This window comes from Cyprinus carpio, chromosome B19 (genome assembly GCF_018340385.1).
Source record: "Cyprinus carpio isolate SPL01 chromosome B19, ASM1834038v1, whole genome shotgun sequence".
NCBI classification, from domain to species: Eukaryota; Metazoa; Chordata; class Actinopteri; order Cypriniformes; family Cyprinidae; genus Cyprinus; species Cyprinus carpio.
This window is the reverse complement of record NC_056615.1, coordinates 11587318-11605946: the sequence shown is the minus strand read 5'-3', so window position 1 is coordinate 11605946 and position 18629 is coordinate 11587318. Positions and strand designations below refer to the sequence as shown.

At 37.7% G+C, this 18629-nt stretch overlaps 1 protein-coding gene across 9 annotated transcripts; it reads left to right on the top strand.

The window, feature by feature from the left end:
- The first annotated feature begins 1190 nt into the window (after positions 1 to 1190).
- Positions 1191 to 16711, top strand: anln (anillin, actin binding protein). 9 transcript variants are annotated; one of them, XM_042744804.1, is made up of 26 exons: positions 1191 to 1376; positions 2463 to 2613; positions 2728 to 3135; positions 3776 to 4104; positions 4251 to 4620; positions 4697 to 4893; positions 4980 to 5084; positions 6587 to 6668; positions 6864 to 6950; positions 7315 to 7532; positions 7621 to 7775; positions 7867 to 8011; positions 8574 to 8709; positions 8802 to 8990; positions 9084 to 9210; positions 9298 to 9346; positions 9450 to 9500; positions 9592 to 9654; positions 9895 to 9927; positions 10760 to 10781; positions 10874 to 10986; positions 13701 to 13754; positions 14591 to 14677; positions 14786 to 14893; positions 14968 to 15140; positions 15226 to 16711. In XM_042744804.1, exons 1-26 carry the CDS (start codon positions 1359 to 1361, stop codon positions 15338 to 15340), a joined length of 3585 nt encoding a protein of 1194 aa, XP_042600738.1. In that variant the 5' UTR covers positions 1191 to 1358; the 3' UTR covers positions 15341 to 16711. The 9 variants fall into 9 exon arrangements, 7 of the variants coding, with proteins under 7 accessions (XP_042600738.1, XP_042600739.1, XP_042600737.1 ...); XM_042744805.1 differs by having other exon boundaries at positions 4694 to 4893; positions 10763 to 10781; XM_042744803.1 differs by having other exon boundaries at positions 4694 to 4893.
- Positions 16712 to 18629: the final 1918 nt, after the last annotated feature.

Genomic DNA, 18629 nt, shown 5'->3' with positions numbered 1-18629 from the left:
TGCCAAGTTTAACTGTATTTGTAGGGCTTGACGATATGGCCCCCAAAAAAATCATGATAACATTTTTCATATCAGTCGATATCGATAATTATCACGATAAATGTTAAATATGTATTTGTTTTAAGTTTAAAGATGTTTGCTCCTAGGTGAAAAAATGTATAAACCACCAGACCGTTAATTGTGGTTTTCAACTAGCCTTCTCTTAATGGTCAGAACATGACACAATTCACATTCTTGAGTGCTTTACACTTTTTCAGACATTTTAACTTAAAAATAAAAAAAAATAATATTTTAAACATATCTATATAGTATATAGATACTATTAAGTGTCTATATAAATAAAACAAAATAAATATCTTAATAAAGAAATTATTTTTTTTTAGTTTCTACATGTTCTGCTGAATAATTCAAATGGTGAAACCGGTTTGTGTTCAGCACAGTTTGCAGTGTAGGCTGCAGTTATTGCTGTCATTTTATGAGGAAAATTAAATCGCGACAATTATCGTTTTATCGCTCAGAGATGTTCTTCAGCGAGTAACATCAATCTCCAACAGAAGATGGGTCGCAGAATTTAACTCTTGGAGTTTTAGACATAAAATCTACTGCTAACCTTGCATAATCCATTTTGTGTTGATAAATTGTATGTAATCTTAAAGACCGAAATGAGAACCCTAAATTAGAGATGGATAGATAGATAGACGGTGATACAATGTAATAGAAATTGGAAATATGCATGGAGTTTTCATCACTTCGTAGATGTCTTTGTTTATCTATATATGAAAAATACAATTGTTAAACTGCTTTACTTTAATTGTTAGGAATAAGAAATGCTAACTATCTGGTTGCCAAAACAAACTGCGTGCAGCTAATAACGTAAAGGTTACGTAATAACCCTAGAAGACATCAAACAGCCTCACAAAACAAAGTAACTGAAGTTTATTCCAAAAAAGACTAAAACCTTTAATTTGAAAATGTAAATACTAAGAGCTGTTAGATTTAGTGAAAACGCAAATAATGAAATTTATCAATGATTTTAAATGCGAGGGAGCGTTTTCTTTCCGCGAGTCTTCAGCAAATGTCTTTAGGGCAGGGCTAGACCGGTCGCTGTTTAGAGAGTGCGTGGGCGTGGCTGAGTTAACGGACTAGGCTCTCATTGGTTCAGCTCGTGTGCAGTGACGTGTCCGCGACCGTTGGCTACGGAGAGAAGTGAGCAAGCGCTAAATTCAAAATTTTCAAACAGCTGAGGAGCGTGTGGCGTGAGAGAGAGAGCGGAGAAAATTTTACTGCCTCGTTAGGCAAATAAAGAAGAAAAACAACGAGGATTGTTTGAATATAAGTTTATCGTAGTGTATATCAGGATGGACCCGTTCACGGAGGTGAGTGCCCTTTATAACAACATATCAGCGTTAGTTGGCGCGGGAGGGTAAGGCTATAAACTAAGGTTAGCACCAATCCACCGTGCACCAAGTAAGTTACTGTTACCATTAGATAGCATTAAACTTATCATTTTATTTAACTATTAAGTTACTTAGTAGCTTATAACGTGTCGATTTGCAGTTTTTATTTACATTGTAACGTTTGAGTAAAGCTAATGCTTGTCTAACGTTAACGTCACTTGAAAATGTGTGTCATGCTGATGTTTTGGAGGGATTTGTGTTGTTTTTGAGGCCAGTCATATTCGCCTTTAAAAAAAATTGTTAACGTTATACGTAAATCACTTACGTTAAGTTAACACCTGTTAGATTTTGTTGTTTTGTCTATTGTTTGAGTATAGTTGTTTCTGTATTCACTGAACCGATGTTAACTTTTTTTAAAGGTTTTTGTCAAAATGCAAAGTAGGCTCTAAATAAGCACTGTGCATTCAATCCATAAGATATCTGAACTGAATATCTTGCTACATATAAATATCAGCCATTTCAATATAAAATGTTTTTGAATAAGGGAAAAACAATAGCTGTCAGGGCTGTGCCCATAACTTGTGGCTGGTTGAATACAGGAAGCCTGGTTTGACTCTAGCCAATAGGATTCATCTACAGGGTCACATGACAAAATTCCATGGACATGAAATCCTCACTAACTGAAATTTCCACTCATTCCCTGGGAGACGGCCAACCAACAGCCACACTGCAGGAATGTGTTTGGTCTTGCTCAGTAACAGGGCTGTTAATCATGAGTGTGAGATGTTCTGCTAGAATGAGCCGCTGGTTTGTTCACACTCAGAGAAGATCAGCGCTGATAAACGGGACCCATGCATAAAAGAAGGGAACTGAAACTTGGACCTTTTGATACTTGAATGCAGTTTTGCCTTTGTCGTGCATATCATGTAGACCTTTGACATAACATGTTTTGCGCTTGCATATTCTTGTGTTTTAAGAGATCTGTTTCTCTTTTAACACTGTCATATAGGCCTTAGTAATGTAATGAGCACTTTGCAAAGCTGATTTGTCGTTTTGCTTACTCAGAAACTGTTAGAGCGCACACGTGCTCGTAGAGAAAATCTGCAGAGGAAGATGGCAGAGAGACCAACGGCGGCCAACCGTCCAATGGCCAAAAGGACAAGAGAGCCACTTATAGACACAAACAGTGTCATAAGTGAGCCGACTATTGAAAAAGGTTTGGTTTTGTAAATGTTGTTTTGTTGCATGCCTGTTTTGGCATATGAACATGATATGTCTCATTACTTTCCTTCTATAGCCTAAAAATAAGTTTTTCTTCTTTTTTGGATAGCACTTCCCTCTTCCAAGCCATCCCCCTCAAAGCGTCGCTGTTCAGATGAAAATACTCTCCTTTCTGGAGAAGAAAACAAACAACCAATGGCCCCGCAAATGACAGCCTCTGAGCCTATGACGGACAAGAAGCCACCCCTGGTTCCAAGCAGTGTTCGTCCCATGCCTGTGGAGCAAAGGTCTGCTCGTTGTACTCCAGAACCAGAAGTGCTGCCCACTCGACCTCCTCCAGACACTGAAAAGATGATGCGCCCTCCTCAATCTCCAGCAAAAAGCACAGATAGTTTAATGAAGCACGCTGCTTTAGATGGAGCCAAAGAGGCACAGAAAGATGCACCAACCCCAGGCCTCAACATGAGATCTCGACTACTAAGACTGGCTGAGCAAAGGCATTACTGGGACTCTGAGGGTAGGCAGCTCTCTCTCACATCCTGAATGCACAGAACTAAATTACAGATTTATAGACCATTCATTATATTGAGTTATGTATCTGTCTAAGGAATCAAGGGAAAACACTATACATTATTATTATTATTATTTTTTTTTAATATAACATTGCACAAAATAAGCAAATTTTTCCAAATTTCAGCAATGGTTATGAATGTGCTATTGAATATTGAATTGTGTGATATCAAATGTATCAGCTCTATAATGGCCACCGACTACCCTGCACTCCAAATGATCACCATCAACCATCAAAAAAAGCTGTATCACTAGCCTTTAATGGAAGTCAGAATTTCAAAATCCACATTCTGTTTTTATATATTCTGAAGAAATTAAATATCTTATAAACAAATTATCATTTAATTAAAAAAGAGTGTATCATTTATTTTTAATAAACAAGTAGTGTAAAACCTGTTGACCGCTTCTTCGAATTATTAAAGTTGTACTGTTTTTAACTTTTAACATTTTGATAAAGTGCAAGTACACATTTACAGTCCTCCAGAAGACAAAGCTCTAGACAATATGTGATCATAGTATATAATATGACTCTCAGAATGACAAATAAGTAATCTAACTATGTATTAAACACAAAATTGTTCTTTCAGGGACCTCAGAAACAGTCCCAGAGAACGTAGTTTTGTCTCCTCTGAAGTCGCACAAAGTGGATCTCCCTCCTGCTTCAACAACAAACTCTGAGTTCCCCGTTGGAAGAAAGGGTAGACTGGCAAACCTTGCTGCCACAATCGGTTCCTGGGAAGATGACCTTGGACACCCGCCCACTCGCCGGGACAATGCACAAGCACAGCCTGGCATGGCCTTTGTGCGCCCTCCTGTCAGTACAGTGACGAGTAACAGTACCAAGCCAAGTCCTGCTGTGGAACGACCTCAGACTGCCCAACCAGCTCCACACAAGTCTTATGACAGCGGTCAGCAGGTGGGTCACGCCAACAACAGATTCTGTTCTAGCCTTTTTATTATGTAAGGTTGTGTTGTGGGTTTACAGTGCGCTGAATGTCTTTGGTGGGCGGGGGGGGTGGACGAATCTTGTGTTAAAAGATATAAAAATGTTTGTTCTTATAGTCAACAGTTTACTCTCCAGTCAAGTCAACCAGAGTGGTTCCACCTAGTCCCCAGAAGACAGAGTTTCCTCAGCCCAAACTGGCTCAAGCAGATCCCTCTCCTGTTTCCAGCCCACTAAAGCTGTATCACTCCACTCAGCCCTCCAGTCCACTTAAATCTTTGACAGCATCTCCCTCCAGTCCCCACAGAGGTTACGTCTCTCAAAGCCCCCTGAAGAACCAGGGCCCATCTAAATTGAATTCTGGTGCAGCTCTTAATTCAAGCCCTACAAAACCAATTTTGACACCTAAACCCTCTTCTACTGCTGCTGCTGAGAGGTTTACCAAGGACACGACACCCTTACAGCACAGAGGCCCAGCTGGAACTACTGGTCAGTGCTGTTTCTCTTCTTTCTTTCTTTTCTACACTGAAGTGTAAGCCTGTTTGGTTATGTTGACCTTTAGTAGGTGTCAAATCATTTTTGGAGCGTTTTGGAGAAAGGTGCCAGGAGCGCAACCAGAATTCTCCCTCCGCATTAGGAGGTCAAGGACACACACCTGGGGCTACTCCCTCTGCCACCCCCAAGTCCAGGCTGCTCCAGGAGAGGCTGGGGTGCACCCAGGTCACCTCCACTACAGCTGTCCTCACTCAGAAGCAGAAAATGGCATGTATTCTTAATTATATTTAAAGGGCATATTTGTTGAATTGCATATGAAACATCAGCACTAATCTTTTATTTATTATTAATAGGAGCGAGAGGCAGAACTGGCTCAAATTCGTAATCGATTTCAAAAAGGCAACATGTTGAGGAGCAAAGAGGATCTCAGTGAGGTCAAGAATGACACTGAAAACAAGGTTTGCTATCATGTTTTCTGCTGCTGCTGCTGCTGCTTGTAAATAGGATAGTGCAACTCAATCTGTTTGTGTAAGATTTAGGGTTGCAAAATTCTGGGAAACTTTCCATGGGAATTAACAGGAATACATGGGAATTAATGGCGGTAAACTGGAAATTTGCAAAACTGCAGGAACTGGAAACTTAAATGTAGTTGAAAAAAAATGTTGCAGCATAATCTTGGTTAAATCAACCAGATTTAATGCAATTTCAGTTTAATTTCTACTCTACACATTGCTCAATCACATGCACACTGCTTACTGCAGGGCTATTGAGGCCACACCCCCTACATGAACTGTGCTTTCCTCCATAACATGAACAGATCATTTCTTAAATCCTGCATACAAAACATCATAATGTCCATCTTGGTAAGTATTCATGTAAATTACATGAATATTACAAAAAACATTTTAAAACTTCATTGTGCTGTGTGTAACGTACAGTGCAACTAAAATAGGCTATACAGTAGGAATATCTACAATAAGCATTGTAAAAACACATACTCTGACTGAACAAACATTTAGGTGAGATAATAATAAAAAGGAAGTCTAAAATTTCCCTCCATTTTCTCTGAAGCCACACTTGCTGCATTTGAGCCAAAATACTACATGTAAGTTTTGATATTCTAAATATATTTGATCTATGGGATTCAGGTTAAACTAGTAAACAGGGCTGTCCTTTGGGCAGTGCAACTGGTGCGGTCGCACTGGGCCCCACGGCAAACGGAGGAGGTCAGCATCTTTTCTCTCTTTTTTTTTTTTTTTTTTTTAAATAAGTTAATACTTTTATTCAACAAGGATGTTAAATAAGTAATAGTAAAGGCTTGTATTGTTAGAAAATATTTCTATTTTGAATAAACACTGTTCATAAGTTTTTGTTTATCAATAAATCCTGAAAAAAGCATGCATGTGAGCCTATGTTCAAACAAAATGTTTATATATGTTTGTATAAGATACAGTATTATAAATTTCCAATTCCCAAAAATTCCTGTAAATCCCCATGAATTCCTGGTGAGTTTCAAACTTGGAATATTTCCAAAATTCCCCAGATTAAGTTTCTGGAAATGTTCTGCCCCTATGCAACCCTAGTAAGATTATAGTCCATATTTTTCTATAAAATGTAGTGTAAAAAAAAAAAAATCTTTATTATTATTTTTTTTTTTAAATGTCACAATTTCTGTCTTACCACTTTTTTGTTGGTTTTTTTTTTTTTTATTTTATATTTTATTACCATTATTTTTTTTTCATTTAGCTGACATGACAAAGCCAAATAAATAAAACTACTAATAGTAATCACACTGATACTGAAGAGAAATATAGCAATATAAATGATGACTTTGATTTGAGCTATTCATTTTTCCAAAGTCTGATGTGTCTCTTTTATAAACCCAGTACTTCATTATATGACAGGAATGGGAAGCCAAAGAACTTAATGTTACTTAATATAACCATTTTTTTATCCTCAGGAAATTGGACTGTCTGTACAGAGTCAGACTTCTGTGCCAGTGCCTGAAGTACTCAACAGTCCTTCTAAACCTAGTGAAAAAGGTATTTTATTATAAAAACTATATAATAGTTAAATGTTCTTCTAAATCATCCTGCTGTTAATTTTATTTGTTGTCCAATTATGTTAATTAGCCATACCTGTCTTTGTTGATTTTCATGTCGTTTTATACATAGTAATGTTATAGTGGATCTCATGTTTATTGGAATACGAGTAGTAAAACAAGGTTTTTTTTTTAGGTAAGGAATGTGTTTTTCCAAGCCCTGTAAAGGAAGTGGAATTTACAGAAAAGATGCCTATGGTGAAAGAGCAAGAGGAAGTGAAAGGTATGGGAAAAAAAATCAGTTGTACTATAGATTGTTATTTTTCATATTAAGGTGTTATTTGCTTTAACCGTTTAAACTGTTTTGTTTGTCACTGTTTAGTGTCAAAAGATAAGACTAATTAAATATTTTTGCTTTTTATGTTGTATATGTAGTGCTCGGTGATCATATCTTGATGCTATTCCGCATTTAAGATATTTAAAATGCATCTTGTATGTTGAATATCTTTTGTGTATCAATGGATTATATTTTGTATTGTCTCTTGCGCTTTCATTTTGATATCATGACGAATATATTTTGTAACCTTATTATATCGCTAATTCCCATTACATGTTTTTGATCATGAACGTTCTTGTTGACATTGTAGAAATAGATGAAGAGGGTGAGATTGAGATGAACGTGGATGGCTCGGTTAACTCTGAGGTGATAAATGAGCTGTTTGATGGAGTCCTGGATGAAAGCGAGGAGCAAAGTGATGAGGAGGATGCAGATGAAGATCCTCTGAATATCTCCTCCATGTCTCTCCTTGCTCCACTCGCAGAGACTGTTGCAGCTGTGGTCAAGAGCCCAGAAAGGAAGCCTATGGTAAGCCCTTAGCTAAAAAACAGTGATCATGCTGAATAATCTGAAAACTGATGTTATGTCTCAATTTAACTTTTTTATTTTGGTCCAGACATCGACTCCTGCCAGCTCATTTATTGAGAAGAATTCCACCCCTGAGAGTGTATCTAGACCCAGTAAGTTCCAAAGGACACGCATGTTACAAGCTGGATCATCTGATGGCATCGATGTCGCAGATGAGCAGCAAAACCAGAACCTTCTCTACAGGTGTGCATCTGCTCGTTGTCTCTTTTCAAGCAACATTCAATTTGATTTGTTGAGTATGATTTGTATTTAATGCATGATTGTTTGATTTCAGCATTGATGCCTACAGATCCACAAGGATTAAGACTGAGTCAGAGAAACCTCATGTTAAACAGGTGATAGTGAGGAAAGAGGATGTGTCTCAGAGAATGGAGACCAGTGGGAGCTCCAGTCACATCAACATCAAGCAGAAAATTAAGGTCTGTTTAAAAATGTTTTGAATGTCAATGTCAAAAATCTACTTATTTATTATTATGCTTTGGGCCCTGTCAAATAAAAATAATGCATTTTATTTAAAGCAATGAGTTATGTATGCCTTATATCTTACACTTTACATTTATGCATTTTGCCAACAGTTTTATCAAGTCACTTAAAATAGAGGAACCTAAGCAATTTGTCCCAGAGCCAGACAACATTTGTAGTATACAATGCCAGGTTTATTAGAAAGCTAGATTATGAAAACAAATAGTGCACACACGCACTGTTCTGAGTGGCGATACTTTTACCTTCTCCACCAGCTATAGCATGAGAAATTTATAGATGAAATTAAGATACGTTAAACGTTAAAATAGCAGTAAAATCTGGCACATGCAGCATAGGTCAAGGGTTCTATGGGAACCAGACCTTCTAACAACAGCTGCAGTGATGCAATTACTTGACCAATCGCAACTCTTTTTATTAGAAGGCGGGACTTATTTTGCCCTATTGCACATTGCAGTATCTCCTAATCACAGAATTTATGATGCCACGTTGTGTTCTCAGATGCTGACCAATGAGATGAACCTGCAGCAGACAGTGATCCATCAGGCTAGTCAGGCTCTCAACTGCTGCACAGATGAAGAACATGGAAAAGGATCTCAAGTGGAGGCTGAGGCTGAGAGACTGCTGCTAATTGCCAGTAAGTGATATTTTGCTTTTTGTGCTACACGGGTGAATTTTTCAGATGATTTATTTCTTAAACTTGGACTAATCACTTTTGTTCTGCCTCAGCTGAAAGGAGGGCCGCTCTGAAGGCTGAATTGGACCGGCTAAAAGCAGAGGGTCCAACAGCCCAAAAGAAAAGCCCAAGCAGTGCCCAGGTGGAAATGGGTATACCTGCTTCTAAAGGGTCCATCTCACTGCTGGAGCTGCGACTCCCTCTGAAGGCTGACTTTATCTGTTCTTCTGCCAACAAGCCTGGTGAGAGTGTTTCTGGTTTTTATATATAGATACTTTTTGTTTGGCAACTTATTGCCCAATCAGACACTCACTCATGTCATCATTTTGATGTAGAATGTGGAAACCATTACTTCTTTGTGATGATCCGTGCTGGAGCTGAAAACACAGTGGCGACTCCTCTGGCAAGCACACGCACTGGTCTAAGTGGCGATGCTTTGACCTTCTCCACCAGATTCACTTTGTAAGTGTCCTTTCCTATAAAGCCACTCTTGACTTCGCTATCACCTCAGTGTAGTGTTTACCATATTATTACTTTCTTTGTGTGCAGGTCTGATGTCTCTAATGACTTTGAGATTGATATTGAGGTCTACTGTTTTGTAAGTACAGCTTTTTAAATTGCTTTCAAGTGAAATGCATGCCTTTTGAACAGAAATTAAACATTTATCAGAGAGATTTAGTAAATGTTTGTTTTTCTCTTAGGTTCAGAAAAGGGAGCTGAACCCTGACAAGAAGAAAAAGCTCAAGTCAAAGGTAGACTCCTAGACGTACTAGGTTAAAATGACTACGTGTACAAAGAAGTGTAGTGTGTAAAACTAAGTTTTAATGACCGGCTACTCTAAAGAGCAGCAGTCAGCGTGTCCAGATTCTCCTGAGGCATTTCCATGACATGGATGGATGCTTGTTGGTATGCTGTATTTTAAAATCATCACTTGCTGGTGTGCAAGCAGGTTAAGGTTTTTTTTTTTTTTTTTCATGTCTAGTCTCATCATTCTAAACAGAGTGCACGGTGAAGGGTATTTTTATTAATTTCTTAACTAAAAAGGCCTTTTTTCTCAGTCTCAGTAGTAGTGCTGTGTTTGTCTATTATAAGCTGTTATAAGTATTGTTCACTATATTTTACTCTGAAATAAAATTATCTCCACAGGCTATCACACCAAAAAGGTTCCTTGCTATCTCTGTAAGTAGTCTGTTCATTTTAATCTCAACACATGCTATTGGTCAAAAGGGGTGATTTTTTTATTTTTTTTAATTGATTTATTCATTAAGTATACACTGAATTGATCAAAGTGACATTTTACAGTGTTAGCAAAAAAAGCTGTTCTTTTTATTTTTCTACTAAACAATGAATCATTATCTTTATTAGGGTTTCCACAAAAATATTAAGCAGCACAATTGTTTTCAACATTGATGATTAAGAAACATTTCTCAAGCACATTATTCCATATATCACTACAGTTACACTGTTATTATTCAAGGGCACTCCGTCTTCATGTTCAGAGCAAAATATGATGCTCAAAAGAAAGTGAAAAAAAACTGACCCATGTTTTAAAGACAATTATTAATGATCAGTGAAAACAGAAGATTCAGCAAAATGATCAAAAATCTGTCTAAGGCCAAATTCATTCTTCCTCTGGGAAAAATTAATCTTGATTTGAGGTTTTATTATGGATTCAGTGTCAGAAACTTAGACTACACCAAAGCTCAAATATTTATTTGGTAAAATCTTTCTCCAAAAAAAAAAAAAAAAAACATATCACTTAATAAATAATAAAAACTGAAGAATGGAAAACTGCTTGCATAAGTCTACAGGGCCTCATCTATCTTTGACTTAAAGGTCACTTCACCTCATGCATGCTTTCTCCTTGGTAATGTAATATTGTAACATGTTATACAGCATTTAATATTGTATGACATGTAATACAGTACCATAACATTTAATTTGTTATAAATAATATAAAAATGTAAAGTTCTGACTTTTTTTTCTTTTTTCCTGTTTTTATCTGTTTTAGAAGAGCAACCTCCAAACACCTGGTGAGTATTAATGAGCTTTTAAAAGCTGTTCAATTCGACTAATGTTTTCAAACAGTTACTAATTTTTATTCATTTTGTTCCTTCATTTTCAGTTGTGGCTAGCCCTGGTGGTCCAAACGCAGTGCGCACCAGTAGCTTTGTACTTGTCGGATCACACAAGCTAACTCTTGCCTCTATTGGGAAAAACAAATTCCCGTTGGAGAAGGTACTTTCCTCCCTTTGGTTCTGTCTCTATATCATCATAACTCTTCCACAAATCAAATAATACTAACACCATCACCTGGTAAAACACACTGAATGTTTAGAGGGTATGCACACAAGTCCCATTAGGTGGAAATTACTGCGGTTACACCTGCTAATTGGCAACATAACGTAATGTGTTTGAATTAGAGATCGACCGATATGAGTTTTTCTATAACCGATGCCAATGCCTAGAGGTCAGGGTCAGCCAATGGCTGATATGTGCTGCCGATTTTTAGGGTCGATATCTTGAAATTTTCCCCTTCATTTGCATGCTAAAATGTCACACTAATAGTAAGTGGATGCACAACATTTCTAAACTTAACATCATTTATTGAACACTGACTTGAACTAACTCTCGAATCTTATTTTGTGCACTGCACGGTATTAAAATAAAATATTTATCTAAAGTTAACTAAACAAATCAATAAACTGACCAAGTATTAAATATATAAAACAGGTCATATAAAAAAAAGTCAATCATTTACATAAGTTTTAGAGCATTTATCAAGCAGAATTTTTCAAGTTTGTTGGAACATAATTGTAAACTTAAATATATATTTAAAAAAAATAAATACAATTTTATAAATAAAAATCAATTAAACTGAAAAAAAGAAAAAAAGAAAATACATATAAAATAAATAATAGTAGTGCTGCAAACACACTAGCAACCAGCAACATTTGTGTTTGGTATAAATGACACAGAACATCTAAAGTGCATCCTATTTTTAAACTTACATCGCAGTCTGTTCATTATTAAAATAAAGTACAGTCAACCAAACATATAAAAGGTTACACTGGTCAGTTTAAATAGACCGTAGTATACCCGTCCACTCTGCTGTTATGCCAAGGACGTTTTGTCTCATGTGAAGAGGATGATCTTTTCCGTCTATATGCGAATGCATGCAAAGTACAAGCCTAGTTTACATTAAAAAAATATTTTAGTTTAACATTCAGCTACATTGCGAATATGGAAACATTTGGATATGTGCAGAACGAGACGTGAGCAATAACCTCCAAATACATCTAGCCAAACCCGCGTTCGCTCGTCCTCGTCTGCACGCACGCATGCACGATCTAATGCACTGTAAATGCTGGATTTTTTTTAAAACAAATAGGCCTACCGGAACGCAAAAATTCAAAATCAAACATTTTCCAGAACAGGATCAAATTAAGTACTGGTCATAATACTCGCATAAAAATTTTGATGTGAGTAACAGTGTGTTTTGCAGCAGCGCTTATGAAAGCGGTTCACTGACTGCGCAGCACAGCCACATGCGCCACAGTTACGTTTGGGATAATTTTATTTTTTAATACTATAGTGCCATTTGAAAACATTGCAATTGCGTTTTAAAATACAACAACGAGCACCGCAAAGCCATTTAAAGAGGCGCATTCAGCGTTCTCCTTGACGGGAAACAGTCAACTAAGCAAAATGATCTCAAATGTATGGTATGGCGCGCTCTCTTCATTTTATCAAATGATCATAATCACATCTACTCATTTTACAGTCCTGCTACTAGCATTTTATTCAGACTAAAACCCCTTTAATTCGGGTGAGAAAGCTTTTTTTTCTGAGTGGCTTGTGCACATAATAATACCGCTGCAGACGTATTTTGCAGCATTAAGGTTATTAATTGATTGTTAATTTAAATGATGATCGATCGTGGAAATGATCGAAAATTGAGATCCCTAAATGCAAATGAGTTGGATGGAAACCCGGCTACTGTCTGCATCAAACCATGCTTCCAAACAAGTATCATTCACCGTTCTGGGCTGCTCCAGGACAGCTGTCTCCGAGCACGGTGCTGTCTGTGAGCGGGGCGGAGTAACGGAGCCCTCAATCACGCTGCAGTGTTTGTGAGAGCTGCCACCTTCTCCACCTCATTTACAGAGTGAAATTCTCTGACTACCTTTATCTCCCAGGACTGTTGTTGAATCTTCCAAAAGTTTTGGCTTGGGGTCCTTCACATGCGGCAGCCGCACTTTCCACCGCACCAATAACACGGGGCTGCCTGCATATATATTGGTCAACCTCTAGTTTGAATGCAGTAAAAATAAAAGAATTCTGACTGATACTATCACAATGGAGAACTCTGTATCATCTGATAGTTGTGCAGATAACTTTCTACTAAATATATGAAACAACCAGAATATCCAGTGATGTTCTTGTGACTTTGATTTCGGCACAATACAGCGCTTCATAATACACACAGTTTTTTCTGTAAAGTTTTATAGCTGAGTGAAATGACAGTATAAACAATGATGTAAGTGATAATCCAGACTTCGATCTAGCTGTATTGTATTTATAATGTTCTAGAAGAGCAGGTGTGAAGGCTTTTGTGTAGCTTTGCTTATTTCTTTGGCATCAAATTTGGATATATATAAATGCCAGGAAGCCCTATTCTTGGCCACATGTCAATGTCCAACTGCTAGTGCCAGCCAAGTTGCACTGTGTTTTGCCACTCAGTCGGACTCAGTGGGTGTGTTCCATCACAAAAAGGACGTCAGTGCATACCCTCTGTTGCTTGCTAACGTCAGAGAGGGAGAGGTTTAACCACAGCACTAGTGTTCACGCCAGATTAATACAGTTTTAACACTGCTCTCTTGTTTTTCTTGCACAGTGCTGCCGTTTGCATATCCCAGACTCTTTCACATGCAGTCATTTCTCTCTTTTAGATCAGATATGAAGGGGTTGAAAGAGAGCTGCTCAGTGACATGTTTCACAAAAAGGTTGCTATATTTGCTCTGTGTTTGGTAAAACAGGTTGCTGTGTGTCTGAGTTTTTGGCTAGCAAGGCTTGGTGTCTTTTCGGTGATACTAACTGTCACTTTAAGCTGCTTATTCACAGTTGTGTGCACATCATTGCCTTTGTATTTGGGTGAATATCAGTTGTTTTCGTTACTCCTTCAGGTAAATGTGTAGCTACTACATTAATGGCTCGCTTTCGCTGCAAACGACGCTTCTCTTGAGCCCTTTTCACACTGCGTTTCTAGAAAATACACGGGTAATGTGTCCTGGCAATTGTTCGCGGGTCCCTAGATTTTGCCCCTTTCACACTGCCAGTGATTTCCCGGAATATGTGCGTGCGTTCACACACAACCCGTAAAGGTCCCGTAATGACATGTGACATCAGGATGTGATGTGTAATGTAGGAGTCTAAAACTCTAGGCACATTAACTTTCATTTATGCTGGACGATCTTGAACGATCTCAGCTTCAGCGCGGATAGTGAGGAGCTAATTGATCTCTGCTTCATTACAGTTTGCACATATTTTTTCATCACAAACGTTGATCTGCCTTCAAAACATCCGGTAAAGGAGTTGCCCGATAACATGCGTCATCACTACAACACAGCCTTTACAACATTGGTTATGGCTTTTGTTGACACAGAGGTCGTTCCGGGACTGAACCCGGCAATGTTACTAGGTCCCCAACCCATGATCAATCCCGGGACGTGTTTGCGTTCACACAGAAGCCGATCCGGCAATTTTCCGGGACCAATGTGCAGTGTGAAAGGGGCTTTGGATATGTTTGTGTTCTGGCCCTTAGTGTCCTGTTTTGCTACAGGTACCTTTCCTTTGTCCTTTGGAGGGGCACGTTTATCTGAAAATGCAGTGTGAGGTTGGCTCACGGATAGAGGAAAGAGGCTTCCTGGTGAGTCTTTATACTGAAAGAATGGTATTAGTAATAAAGTCATTATTAAACACTTTCTTGTTATACTTGGCTTTGTGTGATGCCAGTGAGGGTGTCTTTTATTTGTAGACTATGTTTGAGGATGTCAGTGGGTTTGGAGCGTGGCACAGGAGGTGGTGTGTCCTTTCAGGATACTGCATCTCTTTTTGGACCTACCCTGATGATGAAAAACGGAAGGTAGGCCTACTATAATTTTGACAAGTTTTGAGAAGCATTTAATTCATGTTAACAGGTTATTCTTCTTCCCACAGAATCCAATTGGTCGCATTAACCTTGCCAATTGTACGAGTCGTAAAGTGGAGCCGGCAAACAGAGAGTTCTGTGCCCGGCCCAATACCTTTGAGCTAATCACTGTGAGACCACAAAGGGAGGATGACAGAGAGACCCTGGTCAGCCAGTGCAAGGACACACTGTGTGTTACAAAGTAAGACCCAATTAAAAATGTGAATTCATGTGCTTTGATGGAGAAGAGCAAGTCCTAAATCAGAACATCCCTTTGTAATGTGCAGGAACTGGCTGAGTGCCGACACTAAGGATGAGAGGAATCTGTGGATGCAGAAGCTCAACCAGATCTTGATAGACCTGCGCACATGGCAGCCAGATTCATGTTACAAACCCATGTAAGCCTGCTCTTATCAGGCACCAAGGGCCAAAAGTATCCTAGTCTGACTTTCGCATTGACTGCGTATATGTCGGATTTGGAAGTGCAATATGGCATCACAGTTACACAGTGTTTACACATACATTTTACAAGTTAATTTGACAAAAGTTAAAAGCCATAAATTAAGAGACATTTCAATTAAAGGACAAAATGCTTTGCCTTTCAAGGGTATTCAGGTATGTTTTTGATACTTTTGTCTCTGTAATTTAGCAAAGATTGCTTAAAGACTAATGAAAGTTTGTTTGCTTTGTTGGACTGTCAATTTGTTTACGCATATTTAAATGTCTTTTGCATGACTGCTGTGTGCTGAGATACCTGCTGCAGTCAGATTTCCCAGAATATTTGTTACGCAAGACAGGAGGCAGTCTGAATCTTTAAATGAACCACACATGTAATGTCAGTACATTGTGGTAACAAATTTCACTTTCATATTAAGTACTGCCAAAACCCATGATCATTTTATTTTTTATTTTTGTGTATTTACTGTTATAGGGATGACTTTTTTGCTCATCTGTCACAGGAAAATTTTATTTAAATAAGGTTTTTTGGGGGGTTTGTTTGGATTAGTTATGAAAATGGAGAAATTTATATTTATATATCAGTTCCTTGAAGTACACAGTGGAGAGCTCACTTGGATTATGAAAGGGAATGTGTGTTTTTTTTTTTCCCCCTTTTTGACATTTATGGGCAGTGTTGGTCCTATCTGTGGTTAAAAAGCTGCAGACAATTTAAAACACAATTAGATCCTTCCCTATGTCACCAAAGCTCTTTTCAGCTCAGTTTCTGCAATAACACTATGATGAGGGATATGTGCCTTCAAAAGAATACAAATGTTATTGATATTCTCCATAGAAATTTCCCTTTTTTATTGAAAAGGAATTTTTTTTTTTCTTGACCCAGATTGACTTCACAATAATTGAGTTGAAATATTTATCATGCACATCCCCTATTTTCTAAGCTCTCTACTACACCATATATATATATATATATATTCTTGTGAGTTTGCTTTATGTAACTTTTATATGAACATTTTATAACGTTTTAATTGTTCTAACTAACTTTAGATTAATTTATCCTATATCCAAATGTGTTTGAATAAGTGACATTTACAAAAGCTTTTTTAATTTACACTAAATGTCATATTGCCTTGACTGAGACAAATTTCTTAACCTTGTCATACACAATACCAAAATTTAGCCCCTATCACTGTCGTAATCTTAAGGCACTTTAGTGTTATGGCTGTTTTGTGTGTTATTGTATCTTAAAACACTCCAAATGTGGCTTCCATGTATCACGCAGAGCTGCGTTTTAAATAAAACAAGATTTTGACCACATACTTGTCACCAGTATCTTTCTGTTTTGTTTGTTTAACTGCCTTGTTTCTTTACCAATGTTTAGTTAGACTAGAAATGTTTAGTATTACTACATTATTACTGTATGATAATGTAAACAAAGTATAACAATTACATTTAGTCATTTAGCAGACGCAATTATCCAATGTGACTTACAAATGACGACAATGGAAGCAACCAAAATCAACAATCAGTTAGATTAACTTCAATTTATATTAGAAATGCCTAGTAGTGTTGTATAGTACTTGTCCATTTTTGAAGGTCTTGGTCTCGGACTTGGAGGACTCGGGATTTTATTTCAAGACCTGTCAAGAACAAATAACAAGTAACGTTAATTACATTTTAGGATCATTTTTAAACTTGGGTTTTTGTATTCCATCAATGAAAATATTTCTAAACAAATCCATGGCAGATCTGTTGTGCGTTTCTGATCAACTCATTACAGAATGAATCATCTGCTTTGAATAAATCGGTTGAATAAATGAATCTGTGACTCAAGTGATTAATCGCCTACCATACTGGCGGTTTTAGTGTAATTTAAAAGTGCTGTTTTATTTTTATTCCCATCAAATATTTATGTAGAACTTTTATTTTAAAACAAATCTAAATATTTTTATGCAGTTGTAATTGTACCAGTTCAGATGCAACTTACAGGTGCATTTCAATAAATTAGAATGCCGTGGAAAAGTCCATTTATTTCAGTAATTCAACTCAAATTGTGAAACTTGTGTATTAAATAAATTCAATGCACACAGACTGAAGTAGTTTAAGTCTTTGGTTCTTTTAATTGTGATGATTTTGGCTCACATTTAACAAAAACCCACCAATTCTCCTATCTCAACAGATAAGAATATGATGAAATGCTAATTTGATAATCAACTCAAAACACCTGCAAAGGTTTCCTGAGCCTTCAAAATGGTCTCTCAGTTTGGTTCACTAGACTACACAATGATGGTGAAGACTGCTGATCTGACAATCATTGACACCCTTCACAAGGAGGGTAAGCCACAAACATTCATTCCCAAAGAAGCTGGCTGTTCACAAAGTGCTGTATCCAAGCATGTTAACAGAAAGTTGAGTGGAAGGAAAAAGTGTGGAAGAAAAAGAAAAAGAACCACAGCCTTATGAGGATTGTCAAGCAAAATCGATTCAAGAATTTGAGTGAACTTCACAAGGAATGGCCTGGGGTCAAGGCATCAAGAGCCACCACACACAGACGTGTGAAGGAATTTGGCTACAGTTGTCGTAGTCCTCTTGTTAAGCCACTCCTGAACCACAGACAACGTCAGAGACATCTTACCTGGGCTAAGGAGAAGAAGAACTGGACTGTTGCCCAGTGGTCCAAAGTCCTCTTTTCAGATGAGAGCAAGTTTTGTATTTCATTTGGAAACCAAGGTCCTAGAGTCTGGAGGAAGGGTGGAGAAGCTCATAGCCCAAGTTGCTTGAAGTCCAGTGTTAAGTTTCTACAGTCTGTGATGATTTGGGGTGCAATGTCATCTGCTGATGTTTTTTGAAAACCAAAGTCACTGCACTTTTTGAAGATGCTGATTTCATTTTCCAGTAGGATTTGGCACCTGCCCACACTGCCAAAAGCACCAAAAGTTGGTTAAATGACCATGGTGTTGGTGTGCTTGACTGGCCAGCAAACTCACCAGACCTGAACCCCAGAGAGAATCTATGGGGTATTGTCAAGAGGAAAATGAGAAACGAGACCAAAAAAAATGCAGATGAGCTGAAGGCCACTGTCAAAGAAACCTGGGCTTCTATACCACCTCAGCAGTGCCACAAACTGATCACCTCCATGCCACGCCGAATTGAGGCAGTAATTAAAGCAAAAGGATACAAAGGAGGCCCTACCAAGTATTGAGTACATGTACAGTAAATGAACATACTTTCCAGA